Source organism: Mauremys mutica, chromosome 2 (genome assembly GCF_020497125.1).
Source record: "Mauremys mutica isolate MM-2020 ecotype Southern chromosome 2, ASM2049712v1, whole genome shotgun sequence".
NCBI classification, from domain to species: domain Eukaryota; kingdom Metazoa; phylum Chordata; order Testudines; family Geoemydidae; genus Mauremys; species Mauremys mutica.
Window position 1 is genome coordinate 66,011,034 of NC_059073.1, and position 18,627 is coordinate 66,029,660.

Below are 18,627 nucleotides of genomic sequence, written 5' to 3' on the forward strand. Positions count from 1 at the left end.
CAGCTTAATACATTTAATCCTATGGAATGTTTAGGACAGTGGTCCCCAACGTGGTGCCCGTGGGCACCATGGTGCCCGCTGGGGCATTTATGTGTGCCCACCTAGTGCCCAGAAAGAGACCTGCCGGGGACAGAGAACTCAGGCTGCGGGCACCGGTGTTCTCGGTCCATAGCAGGTGTGGGGCCGCTGCTTAAGCTGGAGAGAAGCCACGGCCCCACGCCTGCCGGGGACAGAGAACTCTGGGGCTGCAGGCGCTGGTGTTCTCAGTCCCCAGCAGGTGCGGGGCCCACCTAGTGCCCAGCAGAGAAGAGAATCTGGGTTCCCGCGCCTGCTGGGGACAGAGTACTCCAGGGCTGCGGGCACTGGTGTTCTCTGTCCTCGCGGCTTTTCTCCGGCTTTTCTCTTCTCTCTGGATTCATGTATTATGTAATATTAAATTTTTTTTTTGGTATTATTTAATGTACAGATACAAAATAAGCCTTGAAAAATTGTTGGCGCCCGCCACGCTCTTCTGAAAACATGAATGTGCTACTTGTCACAAAAAGGTTGGGGACCACTGGTTTAGAAGATAACTTGGAATGGCAAGTTAAAACAGATGATTAGTAAAGATGAGTATTAAAACAAGTTTCATACTCTAATTCAATTTACCTAATGTAACTTTAGCTGTCAGTGGGATTTATAGGGCACTAATCACCAAGAAATATATGTGCTACGTATAACCTATGCAGAATCAATATAAGTGAATAGCAATATAGCTTACTTTAAGGCTCAATCAAAAGGTGCTTAGATATCATTGTACTGAGTGTAGGAAAAAATAGATAAATTTAGAGTATTAATTTCTAATGCATTCAGATCTTGGGAGTTCAGTTTTTGATACTGCAAGACATGATGAAAGTTTACTGCAGGGGTTTTTAACTTTAACATCTGAGCAAAGGAGAGGACTAAGGATTCTCTGTCATTGCAAAGGTTCTACCAACGTTGATCCAAATGCAACAGGCTACATAAGCATATATAATATTATTATGGTATGATTATGTCATAACTATGATGTATTTTATGCAAGATAGGTCATGTAAGGTATCATTGAAAAGGTTATGATTTACTGGATATGATTATCCTATTTTTATGTCATTTTTGTATCTGAATTTAGGAATATTCTCTATGCATCTCTTACAAATGTGTTTATACCTGGGGAACACCCAGTAGGCAGAATGCAATCAGTCTAGATGGCTGGCTGGGAAAGGCCAGTGGAGAGAACAATAGGTCTTAGAAGATGCTAATCTCCCACTGGGGAGCCTTCTTGAGGAAGTTACAAACAGCCTCTGACTCATGGCTGCTAGGATTCTAAAATCATGGAATATCAGGGTTGGAAGGGACCTCAGGAGGTCATCTAGTCCAACCCCCTGCTCAAAGCAGGACCAATCCCCAGACAGATTTTTGCCCCACATCCCTGGATGGCCCCCTCAAGGATTGAGCTCACAACCTTGGGTTTAACAGGCCAGTGCTCAAACCACTGAGCTATCCCTTCCCCTGAGGCATATCCCCCCTACAGAGACATATGACCAAGTCACCTGGTACTGGACTCCATTACAAAACACTAGTGTTTTTCCACTGAAAGGTGTGGGAACAAAGGGTTCCCATCATATGCAAAAGCTATTTAAGGCTGGGGAGTGACATCATTGTGGTTCTTCACTGAGATAGTTTCCTTTAGTTTCAATCCAAAAACATTACCCCAAAAATTATAAAAGTCCTCAGAAAACACATTGCCAACAAAAGGATTGCTTTCTTTCTTTCTTTTTAAGAGGGGTAAGGGTTTATTGTATCTCATCACTATGGCATTAACATATTTAACAAAAATTTATAACAATGTTTTCATATTGCACTCTTGTTGTGGCGTATTCTGTTAATGTATGTCTACTATATATATTTTGTTTGTAACCCTGGTGGCTAGACCCTTCTCAAGAGTTGTTAGAATTAGAGTCACTTTGGTGCATGTAACTAACTCTCAATGTTTTTCTACAGTAGTCATTACAAAAATGGTGGTGAAAATTAAGAACAGAGGAAATTTCATGTTGGATCAGATCAGTGATCCATTGACTCTAATATCCTGCCTTGACTATGGCCAGTGTCAGCAATAATGAATAACTTTCCCACAGAGAAAGACTCTTCCTAATCTCACCAGTTGGAGGTTGGTTTATTTGCCCTGAAGAATGTGGGTTTGTATCTCTTCCAAAACTCCTGGAGTGAAATCTTCTGTGGGGTATTCAATGGGGTCAGGATTTCACTCGTGTGTGTGTGTTTAATCCTTAGGAATATAAATCTGTTACAGATCAGTGAATCAAACTGGAAAACTGGAAAACTCTTTAAGCATCTGTCCATAATGTGTGGAACAAAAAATTGTGGTGTTATGAGGGACTTTAAAAGTAATAATCAATCAAGAGTCATCATCAAATGAGTGTTTCTAGTGTGGTTCTGCAAATATCAGTACTAGACCCGATGCTGTCCAACATTTTCATCAAGGACCTAGAAGTATGTATAAAATCACTGCTGATAAACTTTGTGGATGACTCAAAGATTGGCAAAGAGGTAAATGATAGTGAGGACAAGGGAGTCATGCAGAGCAATCTGGATCACTGGGTAAAATGGGACCAATTAAACAAAATGTGTTTTAATACAACCAAATGCTTAGTTATACATATGGAATCAAGGAATGCAGGCCTAAAAAGGGGATGGAGGAACTGTATCCTTGAAAGCTGACTCTGAAAAGGATTTAGGTATCATAGGAGACAAGCAACTCAACATGAGATCTCAATACGATACTATGACCAAAAGGGCTAGTGCAATCCTTGGAGTTACAAACAAGGGAGTAGTGAGTAAGAGTAGGGAGGTGATTTCATCTGTACATACAGCATTTGTGAGACTGATACTGAAATACTGTTTGCAGTTGTAGTGACCACATTTTAAAAGGATGTTGAAAAACTAGATTAGGGTACAGAAAGCATCCACAAAAATGATTTGCGGTCTGGAGAAAATGCCTTACCGTGAGATACTTAAAAAACTCAGTCTGTTTAATTTATCAAATAGAAGATCAAGGAGACTTGATTACAGTTTAAGTACCTCCACAGGGAGAAAATACTATCAGATACTAAAGGGCTCTTTAATCTAGCAGAAAAAGTCATAACAAAAACTAATGGCGAGAGCTAAAGCCAGAGAAATTCAAATGAGAAGTAAGGCACAAATTTTAGCAGTGAGGGCCACTGGAACAAATTACAAAGGGAAGTGGTGAATTCTCCATCTCTTGATTTCTTCAGATCAAGACTGGATGCCTTTCTGCAGATATGTTTTAGCCAAACACAAGTTATTGGGCTAAATACAGGGGTAAATGGGTGAAATTTAATGACTGTGATACACAGGTGGCCAGACATGATGATCTAATTGTCCTTAATAGCCCTAAATTCTATGAATCTATAACTCTGCATGTTCTTCTTGTCCATATAAATGTCCACTCCCTTTTTGAATCCTGGTAAGCTCTTGCTCTCAATGATACCTTGTGACAGTGAATTCTGAGGGTGGTTTCAGTAAGAGTCTGCAGAGTACTACAAGATGAGGCTTTCCCAGGAGCGGCGCCAGGGTTTTTGGCGCCCTAGGCGGGGTTTCTTCCATGCTCCCGGTCTTCGGGGCACTTCGGCGGCGGGTCCCGGAGAGAGTGAAGGACCCACCGCAGAATTGCCGCCGAAGACCCGGAGTGCGGAAGGACCCCCTGCTGCCAAGGGCAGCAAAATGCCACCCCCTCAAATCCTGATGTCCTAGGCGACCGCCTAGGTTGCCTAAATGGAAGCACCGGCCCTGGGCTTTCCTACCTCCTTCCTTTGAATTGCTACACAATTTGGGATTTTTTTCTTCGGGACAATTTAAATTATTCAAATACTATACAACTCTTGAAAATTTCTGCCAAAAGCTGACAGTAATGGTCATGTACACCAAATATTAGAACAGCTTAAAAATTTACATTAGCAAATCTATCCATTTAGCCAGCCTTTTATACTGTACCTGTCACGGTGGTATCTGAGAATCTGGCTAGCCAAATGATGATGGGTCATATGGGATGTCAGTTTTAAAATTAAAAATCAAGGTGTTATAAAAGAAAATGAATTCTATTTAAAGCAATATTGCAAAAATGTCTCTATCTGTATGTAATCCTATGATCACTGTAAATGTCAGCTGAAAAAATATGAAATTATGGTTTTTGCACCATCTGGAATGTATTCCTAATTAAGATCCTCAGCAATGTAATTGTATCCGCTAAACACACTAATTAACATCAGAATGACATCTTCTGCAGTCTGAGTGGCATTTACTGGTGTCCTGTTTGTTCCATATGATGTTTTTCCAGAATGACCTTATGGTCAACTTGTCCCACCAAAGGTTCAGATAGTTGCATGATTAACTCTCTTTCCAAGATTGAACATATATGTCATTATAACTTAAATGACACTGTAGTTTTACTGAAGTTCTGCAAAGTAGATCATCACAGATCAAACAGCAGGTATATTTGATTAGTTGTCTGATTATGCTACTTAACATCTAAAATGCCAAAATAAGACCAAAAGACAGCTGCTTCTTCTGGAATAAAAGTGTATGGGCATTGTACTACTTGAATTTTACAATGATGTAATTCCATAGACATCAATGTGGTTACACTGGTGTAAAGCTAGAGCATATTCCTAGTAAGTTAGAATTCTTCAATTATATAATTACCTGTTATTTTTAAGAGAGCACGAGTTAGGTATTTCCTGCCAATGTATTGTACAGGTAACAATGATTTTAGTGCATTTTAAAGTTAGTAGTATGAACTGTATTTATTCTCTTTTTTGTGTTGAATAATGTAAACTACATATTAAAAAGACAATGTACTTTTGCACAGCTATACAATTACAAAGCCACGATCCTTTGCTAACATACGTCTAATTTTTTGCAGTAACAGTTACTGTACCGTAATCATAAAGTAATGTATGCAGCTTCTGTTGATGCATATACTAATGATGTTAACTGAACATTAGAAATTACTGTTTAACAACCATTGAAGGGCATACCACCATTGCACAGAATTTTTGATTAGCAGTCCCTACTACCACCCAAGGCCAGAGTCATTATTTTGAAGCTCTGAAATGTTTCTGCATGACTTTCCTAACATAACTTAGCAGTAAATTGGATTCCAGGTTTATTGCCAAAGTAGTTAAAAAATTCAAAAGGTTGGTGTTTGAACAGAAGATTAGGGAAAAATACTACATACAATTCACTTAACATATTATTTCCCTTTATTGTATAGGAGCAGCAGGGGAAGAAGGGGATGCTTATTCATAAAGAAGGGCATGCCAGAACTTTATTTTCTGGGGAAAATACAGTCTGTTAGACCTCTGCTGTAGGAAACGGTACAACTATTATTAAATACATGGAATAAAAATAGACAACTGCCTTTAAATTTCTTTCACTGTTTTCCTTACTAAAGATATCTGAAATGAGAGAAAGAACTGTATCAGACAACAGATGAAAGTAAGACTGGGCTTGATTCTAATTTCATTGATGCTAGTATAGCTTCACTGAGTTCAGTGGTGTTACTCCTGATTTATTTACACTGATATACAAGTAAGGGACGACTCAGGCCCATTACTTGTAATAAAACAAACAATTCAGAAGCACATTTATGACTTCTGGAGTAATAAAGAGTGCAAGGTGGAAAAGGTTCACAAGAAAGTGAAAAGTACTCCTTTTATCCCATCTAATTCATGCAAATTGTGGTTTCATGGGGGTATATTAGGAAGAGCCAATATTTACCTAATGCTGCAATATACATTAATTTATGATTCACAGAAACCCAAAAAACAGGCTAGTGCCTGTAACCAAACCAATCAGCTTAGATGTGTGAGATCTGTGTTGCGTATAACACAGGAGATATTGGCAAGTGATGGCATCAACTGAAGCAGATAGACAGTGGAAACATAGAAGATGAGTAAATAATAGGTATGCAGTTCCAAATCCCAGGAGAGATCCTAACCAAAAGCAACTGATGTGAATCAGAGGTGTATGGGAAGAAATGCTCAGCAGATTTGGTCATGAATGTGTACACCATGTCTAACAGCAAACACATACCCTATTATCACTATCATCTCTGAAATGATGTTCTCACTGGTAGACGTGTTGTAAATTGGAATGATTATATTCAATTAAAAATACATCAGAGTGAAAAGAACAAATCATATCCATATCCGATGTATTACCCATTCGGGACTGAATTGTAACAGCAACAGTGCCCCACACCTAGGCGCATACATCTGAACACCAAATGACATCCATCTTCATGCATGCCTGATCCACTGTTTGTTGCCTGAATTATATCAGTATGAAATCCATATTACAAATGAGTCTTATATTGCATTAATCAATAGTGTATCCCACAGATGTTGACCATGGAGCCCATATTGGCACCAGTGTCTGTTATGGATCCACATGCATAGCAAAGGTGCAAGTTAAAGCTAGTGTGAGCTCCCTGGGTGAAATCCTGGCCCCACTGAAGTTGATGGGAGTTTTGCTATTGCCTTCAACCAGGCCAGGATTCCACCTCTCTAACTGCTGCCATTTTAGGATGTGGGTAAGATTTATTTTAATTAACTATTCTTGAATGATGTCTTAGGATTTCACTCTGACCACAGATTTTTTTTTAATCAAAGCACAGAAAACATTAGTACTACAATAGACCTTTATTATAATTTCTCATTGTAAAATAGCACCTTTTTTGTAAAACCGGCTCCCTTTTGAAGATTATTAGATATAATTTGCACCATTATAAAATGTGTGTCATCCACCAGATGGAATAACTGGGCTCCAGGTGTAGTTTGGTTTTCATCAGGAGTGATCAGTCTATATTCCAATTCACACTGTTTTGCTTAGGAAATAACTTTAAAGCCCCATCCTTATAGCTTTTGAAGTAAGTATTAAATTAGTTCTCCTTTGGGAATTTAATTTCTATAAGCCTGTAGCCCTTGTGGCACAGAATACTGTTTATTATAAAGGTCAGATCCTCAGCTGGTGGAAACAATATAGTTCTATTGAAATCAATGTAGCTATGTCTTTATATACCAGCTGAGGATCTAGTCCATGAATGCATCTATAGCTTTGTCTCTAACCTTCCACATAGCCACAGAACTATCTGCAAATTTGGAAAGCTTTGATTGTTTTATCTATAAAACAAATACCATAAAAGATAGATATCTGAAAAGGTGTTTTATTAATTATGGTTATTTAATTTATGCAAAATTCATACTGGTTTCAATAGGAGGGTTGAGTCTAAATATAAAGTACCACAGATATAGCTTAGAGTTCTTTATCCAGTTAAGGACTAGAGGCTAAATTGTCATTTAAGGTCATCAGAGAAACAGATTCCTAGAAGAATAGCAATTATTTGCCATGCAAATGCTTGCTCAAAGCTGACATATATGACAGACATAGTTGACAAAGAGCTTGACCTTGAAAGCCAACCTAAAAATGAACCCTGAGCGAGACAAAGATCACACTAAATTAGACATGATGAAGAAAAACTGATTGGACTAGATAAAAACATCCATGAACAGAAAAAAGACTATATCAACCTTGGATAGCCACTTAGATGAGATATAGAAAATAGGTATGAAAATCAAAATGTGCTAAGCTGAAGCACTCTACAGGGAGAAGATGGGCACCATGAATAGTCATCTTCAGCTTAACTGCAGTGGAAGGAAAGTCTCCATCCAAGTTATGTGTATGAGTAGCATATGACTCAGAGATATTATCCCCCTCTCAGCGAAAGTTTGCCACTATACATAGAAATAGAAAAGCTCAATAATAGGAACCAGTAAATATTTCCATTATTGTAAGCTGCTGTCATAAGTACATGCATCCGACGAAGTGGGTATTCACCCACGAAAGCTCATGCTCCAAAACGTCTGTTAGTCTATAAGGTGCCACAGGACTCTTTGCTGCTGTCATAAGTAAAAACATCCTTAATAAAGACAAATCCACTGGCAGGACACTGCTAACCAACCAACAAATGTATTTTCAAAATGGGCACAAAATTCTGGAACCAACTACACAGGTGGGAATATGACTGTGCATATTAACTGAATGAAATCTTTTTACAAAGTATAATGTTTGCGAAATAATAAATTGGTGGTATTGAAGGGCCTGTGTATAATATGTAGCAGTTCCCCTGGTTATACCTTTTAAGAAATTTCTAGTAGATCTTCAAAATGGCAGCTTCTGCCTCTTGTGGAGGTGGAGTAATTATGCCGATGGGATAGCACTCTCCCATCGGCATAGAGCATCTTCACCAGACATGCTACAGCAGCGCAGCTTCTAGTGTAGACCTGCCCTAAGAAATTTTTACTAAAATTGCCATTTTTTGCTACCACAAATTAATTTCCTCTGGTGACGGTAATGATGGTGAAAGTGCCTGAGTACTCACAGAGTTCCAGGTGGCTGTTGGCTCAAACCGTGCTCAGATCAAGTATTTGTGTTGTGATACTTAAAACACAGGCAGTTGCTGGGTGGGAAATTTGTGCTACTGCCACCCCCAAAAAAGCAACAGGAACAAAACATTTTCATTTTCATCAAAATTGTTCCACTATTATTGGGTGGTGGTGGTGGTCGGGGTTGAATAGTTTTGACAATTTTTGCTTGATGAAACCTGAAAAATATTGTCAACAATGGATATTTCCTGCAGAAATTTCAATTTCCATAAGATAGCCGTCGTCTGTCCAAAATTTTTTGACAGATATTTTTTTTACTTGCTCTACTACTATTGCTACTGCCTTGCCTATACTAGTGTTTCCACCATACTTGCCACTCGATAAGCTGAATCATTGATAGTAAAGGTGAAAATGTTTAGTTAAAATGCTCTATGGTAATATTCTGTCTCCACTGAAGTCAATGACAAAACTTCATTGATTTCTATAAGGTTAGGCTTTCACTTCTGCTATACAAAAGGCCTTACTCAGCTGTTATGTCTGATGGCCATGTAGTCACCTGCATAATTTTTTGAGATGTCCAAAAAGGACTCCAGATTCTAGAGCTCATTCTTTTTAGCGTATGTGCAATGTGCCTCAGGTGGCACGTGACCAGGATTCATCACCAAATTTGGTCTGCTGGTTGGATCTGTCACTTCCCCAGCCTGGGGCAGGTACTGATGGGGAGTGTGACGTGAATGCTGAGCTCACTGGACAATACGAATTCCCTTGCTATATTAATTTACTGTATTGCAAACTTGAAGCCATATATTGCTCGCATTGAAATCCACTGTGAAACCCCAACTGACTGTAATGGGGACAATATTTTCCACATCTCTTTGTTCTAAAACAACTTCTGAAATTCTAATAGTTCTAGACGACGGATCAGCAACCTTTGGCACGTGGCCCTTCAGGGAAATCCACTGGCAGGCCGGGATGGTTTCTTTATTTGCAGCATCTGCAGGTTCGGTTGATTGCAGCTCCCACTGGCTGCAGTTTGCCATTCCAGGCCAATGGGGGCTGCGAGAAGTGGCGGCCAGCACATCCCTCAGCCCATGCCGCTTCCCACAGACCTCATTGGTCTGGAACAGTGGGAGCTGCGATCAGCTGAACCTGCAGACCCTGCAGGTAAACAAACCGTCCTGGCCCATCAGCAGATTTCCCTGATGGGCCGCGTGCCAAAGGTTGGTGATCCCTGTTCTAGATATAAGAATTCTAACAGACACAGAAAGTTAGTTTAAGTAGCAAAAATGAAAATAATATTATTTTAAATCCTTTGAGTAGTAAAATTGTGATATTATTCTACCACACTGTGATGTATCATACACTGTTAGTAAGACCACCCAAAATTGGAGTACAATGGTGAAACTGAATGGCGAACGTTTTTAATTCATATATGCTGTTTTTAACACAGCCATGACTGTGACCTTCAAAAGGTCACTGGAGTCAATGGAAAGACTACTATTGATTTGGATAAGCTAAGGATCAGACTTTAGAGTATTAAAATTCTTCATAATACACTTTTGTTTTCTAGGCAATTAGTAAAAAGTATCAGTGAAGGTCATCACACAACTGGTATAAAAATAAACTTTTCTTAACTTGTGGTCACTTTAATACTAAAATATAAGTAGTAAAGAAAAATTATATTGGTGATTTATTACCAATCTGTCATTCTTGTGGGATATTATGTGTGATGTCTATATTCATCTCATAGATTCATGGATTTTAAAGGATCAGTATCAACATCTAGTCTGCCCTTTTGCATAGTATCAGCCCAGTAATTCCTGCTTCAATCCCGCAACTCCTGGTTGAGCTGCAGCATCTCTTTTAGAAAGAGAGCATATTTGCAGATGGGAGAAGAATAGCTCCAACTTCTAATTTAAAAGTTTTATCAACAAACAAAAAGAAGCCCATCTCTGGATATACTGAAGCAAATTTTCAGTGGATTTCTTACTGCGTGGCTAAATTACATTTTCTTTGTTATAAAATGGACTTCACCAGATCTTTTGTACGACAAATACTGTGATGACTTTTCCTGATTAATAATAAAGGATCTAAACCACAAATGATCTCATGCTAGCCAGTTGAAGATTGTACTTTTATAAGATAATAGTATGAATTCACAGCGATGTACTTAATATTGCCAAGTCTGAGAAGGTTAGTAGCCACACTAATTCTAAGAATGTTTTTCCTTTGTGTTAATGGGGTACAGCATGAAAAAGTGTTCTATATCATGTCCATATGAATATGGCAAATAAATTGATTTTGTTGGGTTTGTTATACTAGGATGAAAATCAGAGGATGTTGTACAGAAGTCACTGTGGATACAATGTGGTTAACTATGAACTGTATCAACATAAGTGTTACATAAGTGTACGTTGATGCTTCCAGCAAACACTTCTGCTCTAATCCGGACTTTGAAAAAGAAATCAGCAAATGAAAGTATTGAGTACTGAGTAAAGGAAAGCTTGACTCATATGTGCAAAAATGTCATCTTTTCTTGTGCAATTTTGTTTTACTGAATTTAGCATTTTTACATGGAGACCAATTTGTTCAATAAGTTGTCCCATTAACCTTATTAATCAATCTCTTCAGCTGCTTTCAAACCAGCCCCAGACCATTCAGGACCATATTTAATGCACTCATTCAAAGCATCTGCTAAAGAGATATTGTATTTTTTTTAACAAACAGAATAATCGTTAACAAATGGATTCAGCAGCAAGCTTTACTTTAGAGAGACACAGATGTTCAGTGTAATTACATTTACTTATTTCTAACCTATGAATATTTACTACTACAGACAAGTTGATATACTGGAGTTCTAGCTAGAAAAACACCAACCTTTGAAGCTCTGATGACATGTAAAAAGAGCACACTAATTTTTCTCCTGGAACTAGTAATTTAGAACACTCTAGCATTGCTGCTATCAAAGTACAATTTGCTCCCCCACAACCCTCAAGAATTATAAGGGACCTACCTTAGAAAGCCCGCCTACTTCCAAATAGAAGCAGATAATGAAAACATTCCAGGTGACCCAGAGGGCAGTCCACACCGTGTACTAGACAAAAAGCCAGATGACAGCAAAAAAGAAAGAAAAATAAAATGTGAAGATGGAAAGGTTTTATACTGAGCAGATCAATACCTTTTTTTAGAAAACGTATCAATAAATATAGTTCTTCTAGGAACCAACAAGAGTCCAGAAACAGAGTTCTCCTGTCTCAAGTCCCTAAGAACCATAGCAAATTACAAATCCAATATTCTCTCCTGCTCTAAATACATACCAATAAAAATTAGATTTATTTTTATGATGTTAGACTAGCCTCCTGATACCAGTTAATTCCAAAATGCTGACTTGATCACTGTGTTTTATGCATTTGTGACTCATATGTATATCATTATTCAGCTCTGTTGCTGGAAATCCCAGAACTGTACAGTAATTTAGGTGTGCTATACCCTGCTAAATGTTAAGAGGAAACAAGTAGGAAAAAACCCACAAACAAACAAGAAGCCCCATTAGTCTGATGCACAGATTTGCAGCATTTTTGAAACCATGTTGGTTCAAGGATATTAGAGAGAGAAGGTAGGTGAGTTAGTATCTTTTATTGGAGCAACTTATTTTGGAGAAAAGGACAAGCTTACCAGTCCCCAGACCTGAAGAAGAGCTCTGTAAAGCTCATAAGCTTGTCCCTTCCACCAACAGAAGTTGCTCCAGTGAAAGATATGACCTTATCTATTGTGTTTCTCTGATATTTGGACGTCATTGAAATCATCAGGAATGTGAAATTAAAGCTGAGCTTAGTCTCCATGAACTTTCTTCCAGTAAAAGGTATTTTAACAAGAAGTTATGGTATCTTTTCAACTGAGCATGACAGGCCTGTTTGGGTTTTCGTTTTGTGGTTTTCCTCATATTTGCCAAGAAGTAGACAGCAGAACAATTTCAGCACTGGCATGAATGGGTATAATTCTGAAATCTGTGGCACTGCACCGACTTACACCACAGTTCAGTTTGGTCCTGTGAATTTAAAGGTAGCAAGAAACTTAGGTCATGACCCTACAATGAGCTCCAGGGAGATGGACTCCTGAGGCTACATGGGTCTCCTCTAGGGTCCCTGGCACTCCATGCTGGTGCAGGGATCTGCTCACACAGAGCACATTGCATGACTGGGAAATCAATTTGTTCATCCTAAATATTTTTATTACTATCCAGATGCTGTTTACAATGGGAATGCACAATTTCCCTATATGGTATTGTGAAACTTTGCAAAATTAGCTATCCAAATGTTCTAGTTCAGAACCATTTATGTACGAAGAGCTAATTGCACAAGAAGCTGGAGCTACACCCAACTAAACTGTGTAATGAAACGCTGCAATGGCACTGCCACTTTACATTTACAGCTTTACAATGGAGAATTGCGCTTAGCAGCTTTGAGAGTTTAATTTGGTGTGACCTGCTCAGGATAACATGCTATTGTTTTGCCTCAATATATTCTCTAAAACCAAATACCCTAATCTCCAATATGCCAGATCCCTTTTCTAATCCAATGATACTGTTAGTTTGACTTTGTTGTACAATTTTCATTATGTTTCCTTCTTCCTCTTCCTCCCTGAGGTCTATAATGAAAAGATTCATATGAAGGGGGTTGATCTTTTTCATAGACCCCTGTATTTCCATGGCTTCTATATACAAAACAGGTTTGTTAGTTAAATTTAATTTGTTATAATGTACAGTACCCATGTGGCTTGAGGATAACTATTACGTCAATGGCAGAGAATTACTGCACAAAATAAGAGCAACAGACCTGGCCAATCTCCTGTATATTACAGAGAAGATCATTGTGCTACCTGAGGCCTGCTTTTAACCTTTTATTTAAACAGCAATAAAATTGTTAAAATTAGTGTGGACTATCTGCAGTAAAGGTTTTGGCTTTTTATCATCATTATTTACTTAAATGGGATATTGTCATTTTCATCACATACAGACTTTGCATTAACTCACTATAGACTCTATATCAAAGGCAATAACTGATTTATATGTATGCAGTAACCAAGTTGTGATGTGATGTGTATCTTCAGTGCACAGAGCAGCTAATAGCAAGGTGCCAGAATTTTACTTAGGTTTAGACATAATGGTTCATAAAAGCAGATTTCAAACTAGACAGGGGAAATCCATTTTTTAAAACCATATTAGAGAACTGCACAGGTCTACATTAACATGTCACCTGATATTTAGTAGTAATGGGACAGCTGCTTCATACTTCATACCAGGACAAATCCTGCAAGACCTGATCCTGGTCCCCCGAGCTTCATTTCCAGAAATGTGTTGATTGAAATTTTCCAAATAAATTCAGCCTGAGGTAGACACCGATCACGGACAATTTCAGCCCAAATAGTTAACATTTGGCAAAGTTATAAGCAACTGAAAATAGGATCATATAATGGGAAACATTGGGCAACCTTAGTAATAGGCCAATAGCTCTGTGTAAAATATTTCATGAGGGAGACTTGCTTGTTTAAATTTGTTTCTTTTTCTCTTTTGAAATTCTGCTTATATATATATATATTGTCTCAGACCTATATCTATAAATATGTGCAAATTAATATAATAATAATGGCACATTTATATAGCTCCTTTCATTCTGAGGGGTCTCAAATCATTTTGCATATTTAAACTGATACAGAAATTGCATTTAATCCCCCAGTGCATTGAAGCCATTTTTGGAGTAAAACACAACAACTGTTTAACAATGCACAGTGCCACTAAGCAGTTTAGGACAAAAAGTGTGCAACTGAAAGATAGGATGTTCCGGGGTTTGTATTGACTAGGATACTGAGATTGATACTTTAGTTTTTATGAAAAATGGCCATAAGTAGCCATTCAATTTTATATCTCATTTGAAATGCAGTACCTCCAGTAACACAGTGTCCCTGACTCTATAACAGTATATTGGCTCAATGCTAATTCAAGGGAAGAGAGGCAACTACTGAGTCATACATCTAGGTGTGCCCTGGAGGTATCACGAGTACTGAACGTGGAACTAGTGGCCTGGGGACCACATCCAGCCCACCAGATCATTTTATTTGGCCTGCCACCTCATGTGCCTGCCACCCCACTTTCCAATCTCACCATGTTGGCTCCTGCATCCTCCACATGGAGCCAGTGACCTGGTGCTGGCCAGAGAAGGCATGCTGCCACGGATGCTGTGAGAGTGCTCTGTTGTTTCAGGTGCAGTTAGTGCTGCTTAGCTGCCCCTAGCATTGTTTGCTTAGAAGCTTTCTCGCATTTTCTTTTTCCCCCTCATCTCGTGACCCTCCTAGTACGCTTGTGCAAAAAACTGCTGCCTTAAAGACAATAGTGCATCTACTATAACATGTGTTAGCTGGCCCAACTGTGAAGGGCACCCAGAAGCAGCATGTAGCAACCTGTTTGTCAAACGGGGCAAAGAAACAAGAATATGCCACAATTATTAATAAACTTAACACTACATTAGGGGCCAGTTGAATTCAAGGTCCATTTCAGTATACTGGTCCTCGTGGTCAAAGACCTGAAAGACCCGTGGCCTGTATACTGCTGTAATAACTGGGCCTACAAATTTACTCTAACTGTGAGCTCAGCTGTGAAAAGTGAGTGTAAGTTCATAATATGACACAATAACCTATAACAACAAGTGTTAGTGGGAAAAGATGCAAAAGTGAAACAGAAAGACTGAATTAATCAAAACAAAAAGGCCTGTTAAAATAACTCAAAGGTTATGTTAAGATCGCGCTTGGTAAACAAGAAAAGTGTGAAATTGAAAAATCAATAACCAAAACTGGTGTTTCAGAAACTGGGTAAACTTGGTGGACAAATAATGAGGGGATGGGCTATTTTGCCAACCTCTCCTATTTTTCAGTCTCTAAAGAAAGAAATTTTGCAGAGCAAATATGGCTACTGGAGTGAATTTCACCATCATGGCTGCCACCTTAACATCTCCTGGGACCCCAGGCCTTCGTCATCTTGATCCTGAGAGATGTCCTGATCAGACTGGGCCAGTCCGAGGACCCAGATGACATCACCACCTCTACTAGTGCCATCTAAATCCTGAATACCAACTGGGATGTTGATACTTTGTCTCTCCCCTCCACATCCATGTGTACTCCCCCCCCCCCACTTATTTCTTCTCTTTCTATCCCTCTCCTTTTGCCATCTGTCTAATAAAAGCCTGGCTTAGATGGCCAAGACTGTATATTTTGCAGCATTACTGAAAGCTTGTGACTAGAAAGATCCAACTAAAACCCAAGTCATGGTACAGAGTGGCTGATGAGACCATGTGTTGCGCCTGTGTTTTTCCAGCTGGGAGGTTGCAGTGAAAGTCAGCAGCATGGACCAGAGCTGCATTTTCCATCTTTGGTCTCTGGGGGATGGTGAGGGGACAAGGAGCAGGATGGGTCGGGGATTCTGAGGGGGGCGGGCAGTCGGGGGGGCAGGAAGTGGGTGGGGGTCAGATAGGGGGCAGGTCCGCGAAAAATTTTTTTTTGACGAAACCGGTCCCTGGTGCCAAAAAGGTTGGGGACCGCTGCTTTATATGGATCAGACAGAGCAAGGACTCAAACCTTTTTATTTATGGAGTTTTGCATCTCTAGTTATAAAACAACTTTTTTAGAAATGTTACCTTTAAAATGTACTTTTACACTAAAAATAATATAAAGAAACAGTTGGTTAATGTGCTGTGTTTCATCTTTTATGCTGAACAAAATGAAAGAGTTTTAACAGGGGAAGATGCACAGTTAGTGCTGGGACTGGAGGGTCAGGAGATCTGGGATTATTTCTACCTCTGCCCCAGACTTGTTGTGTAACTTTGAGCAAGAGACTACGGGTATGTCTACACTTAGGGCTGGGGGTGTGATTCCCAGCTCGAGGAGACATACTCGCTCTAGATCTCATCAAGCCAGCACGCTAAAAATAGTAGTGTAGTCTCAGTAGCACCGGCAGTGGCGAGAGGCAAGACGGGCTAGCTCAGCTGTCCTGAGTACAGACCTGTCTGGAGCCAATGGGCATGAATTTGCATGGCTAGCCTGAGCCACCAACCATGCTACTGTGGCTACACTACTATTCTTAGCGCTCTAGCTCTCACTGAACCAATGTAAGTGTCACCTCGAGCTGAGAATCACCTCGACACCAGCTCCAAGTGTAGACATACCCTTAATCTCTCTGTGCCTCAGTTTTCTCACATCTAAAATGGGCAAAATAATGGAAGAGTAATGCATTCATGTCTGTAAAGCACCATCCTCCAATGGAAGGTGTTAGATAAAAGTGCAGACTAATACTTTTATCACTCCCTTCTAAATTCTTTATAAATGTTCATGAAGTTTAACAAAAGTGAGTACAACGAACCTCAATGTTATAGTCAGACCACTTTTTTCTCAGGGGAGGCCTTTTTTTTTTTTTTTTTTTTAGAAATAACACAAAATTACAGGAATCAACAGTTGATTAGAAAAAAACGGAAGCTTTTAAAGCATTTGACTAATGATTTTTCCCAGTAGACATTTTTTTTCATTCTTTTGTGAGAAAAGCTATTTTTACATCTCAAAATCCCTTCCTAACAACATTACTGAGAGATTCCAAGTGCTGCCTGGTAAAAAAAAAAAAAAAGATAATATTCAACCTTTTCAATGGGGTCAGGGCAGTAGTATTTGAGGGGAAGTAGTTTTTTAAGTGGCATTGGAATTTTTGATTCCTGGCTGGATTGAGAATGCATGTTTCTCAGAGGTAATATATCTGACTTCAAGTTACATACATCAGAGGCAGGTCCTTGGTGACAATTTATACCAGTTTAGGATCAGACCCATAATATACAATAGCTATTGGCAAAGTTAGAGACAACTGGAAGAAAGTCATCTCAGGAGTCAGTGTTCTCTATGATCATAGGAATGCAGGAATTGGCATACTGCATCAGACCAGAGGTGCAGCTAGTCTAATATCTTGGATCCAAGAGTCGCCAGTACCAGTTGTTTAACAGAAAGGTGAAACTATATATTGGACAGTTGTGGAATAACTAGCCCATAAATAACTTCTTTCTCAATTCCTGTCAGTTACAGGTTGGCTTTTGGTTAAAAGTATGACAATTTATATCCCTCAGGTTTTTTTCTTCTGTCTAGTCTAACTGTGGATATTCTCATTAACCATATAAATGTTTAATCCACTTTTGAATCCAATGAAGATGTTGGCCTTAATTGTGTTTAGGCATGGAAGGATTAAATTTTGATTAGTAAATGTCGGTAAACGTTGATTCCACCATACACGCACAGACCGATGAAAAAATACATCCATCAATAATAATAAAAATTTACAGGTAGGCAAAGAAAAGTGCTGCCTGAGAACTTATTAGAGTTTGATTTAAGGATATTTACTTTGGATATTTTGACATGTGATGTTGACAATTTGTGTTTTAATGACTATAATGCTTTAACTTTTTTAATCTCAATGTCTACTGTCATTAAATAATTGTTGTCTCACTCCCCCATAGTCTGCCCATGCATAATTTCCTGTAACTGCAAAAAATTAAAAAAATGCTTAACCCCCATAATTTTGCACATTTTGTGAACATTTTAATCAATAAAAAAACCAAAATGCTTAAAAATAAACATAGATATTATCCTTTGAAATTTTAAAAACATAAGAATGGAATTCTGCCAAGCCTAATTATATTTCTGGCAGTAAGTTCTACAGGTTAACTATCCTGGATAAAACAATGAGGAATCCTTGCGGCACCTTAGAGACTAACAAATTTATTTGGGCATAAGCTTCAGTGGGCTAAAACCCACTTCATCAGATGTTAAATTCAGACTAGTTTTTTCTCAGGGGAGGCCACTTTTTTTTTTTAAGAAATAACACAAAATTACAGGAATCAACAGTTGATTAGAAAAAAACTGAAGCTTTTAAAGCATTTGTCTAATGATTTTCCCCAGTAGACATTTTTTTCATTCATTCATTCATCAGGTGAAGTGGGTTTTAGCCCACGAAAGCTTATGCCCAAATAAATTTGTTAGTCTCTAAGGTGCCACAAGGACTCCTTGTTGTTTTTGCTGATACAGACTAACATGGCTACCACTC

The 18,627-nt window shown here is 38.7% G+C and overlaps 1 protein-coding gene across 1 annotated transcript in view; it reads right to left on the reverse strand.

Moving 5' to 3' along the window:
• NKAIN3 (sodium/potassium transporting ATPase interacting 3) overlaps nucleotides 1–18,627 on the reverse strand; it is a 316,215-nt gene that overhangs the window by 263,996 nt on the left and 33,592 nt on the right. The window contains exon 4 of the mRNA XM_045006165.1: nucleotides 11,515–11,595. Coding sequence (XP_044862100.1) covers nucleotides 11,515–11,595 — 81 coding nt within the window. The remainder of the gene's footprint in view (nucleotides 1–11,514; nucleotides 11,596–18,627) is intronic.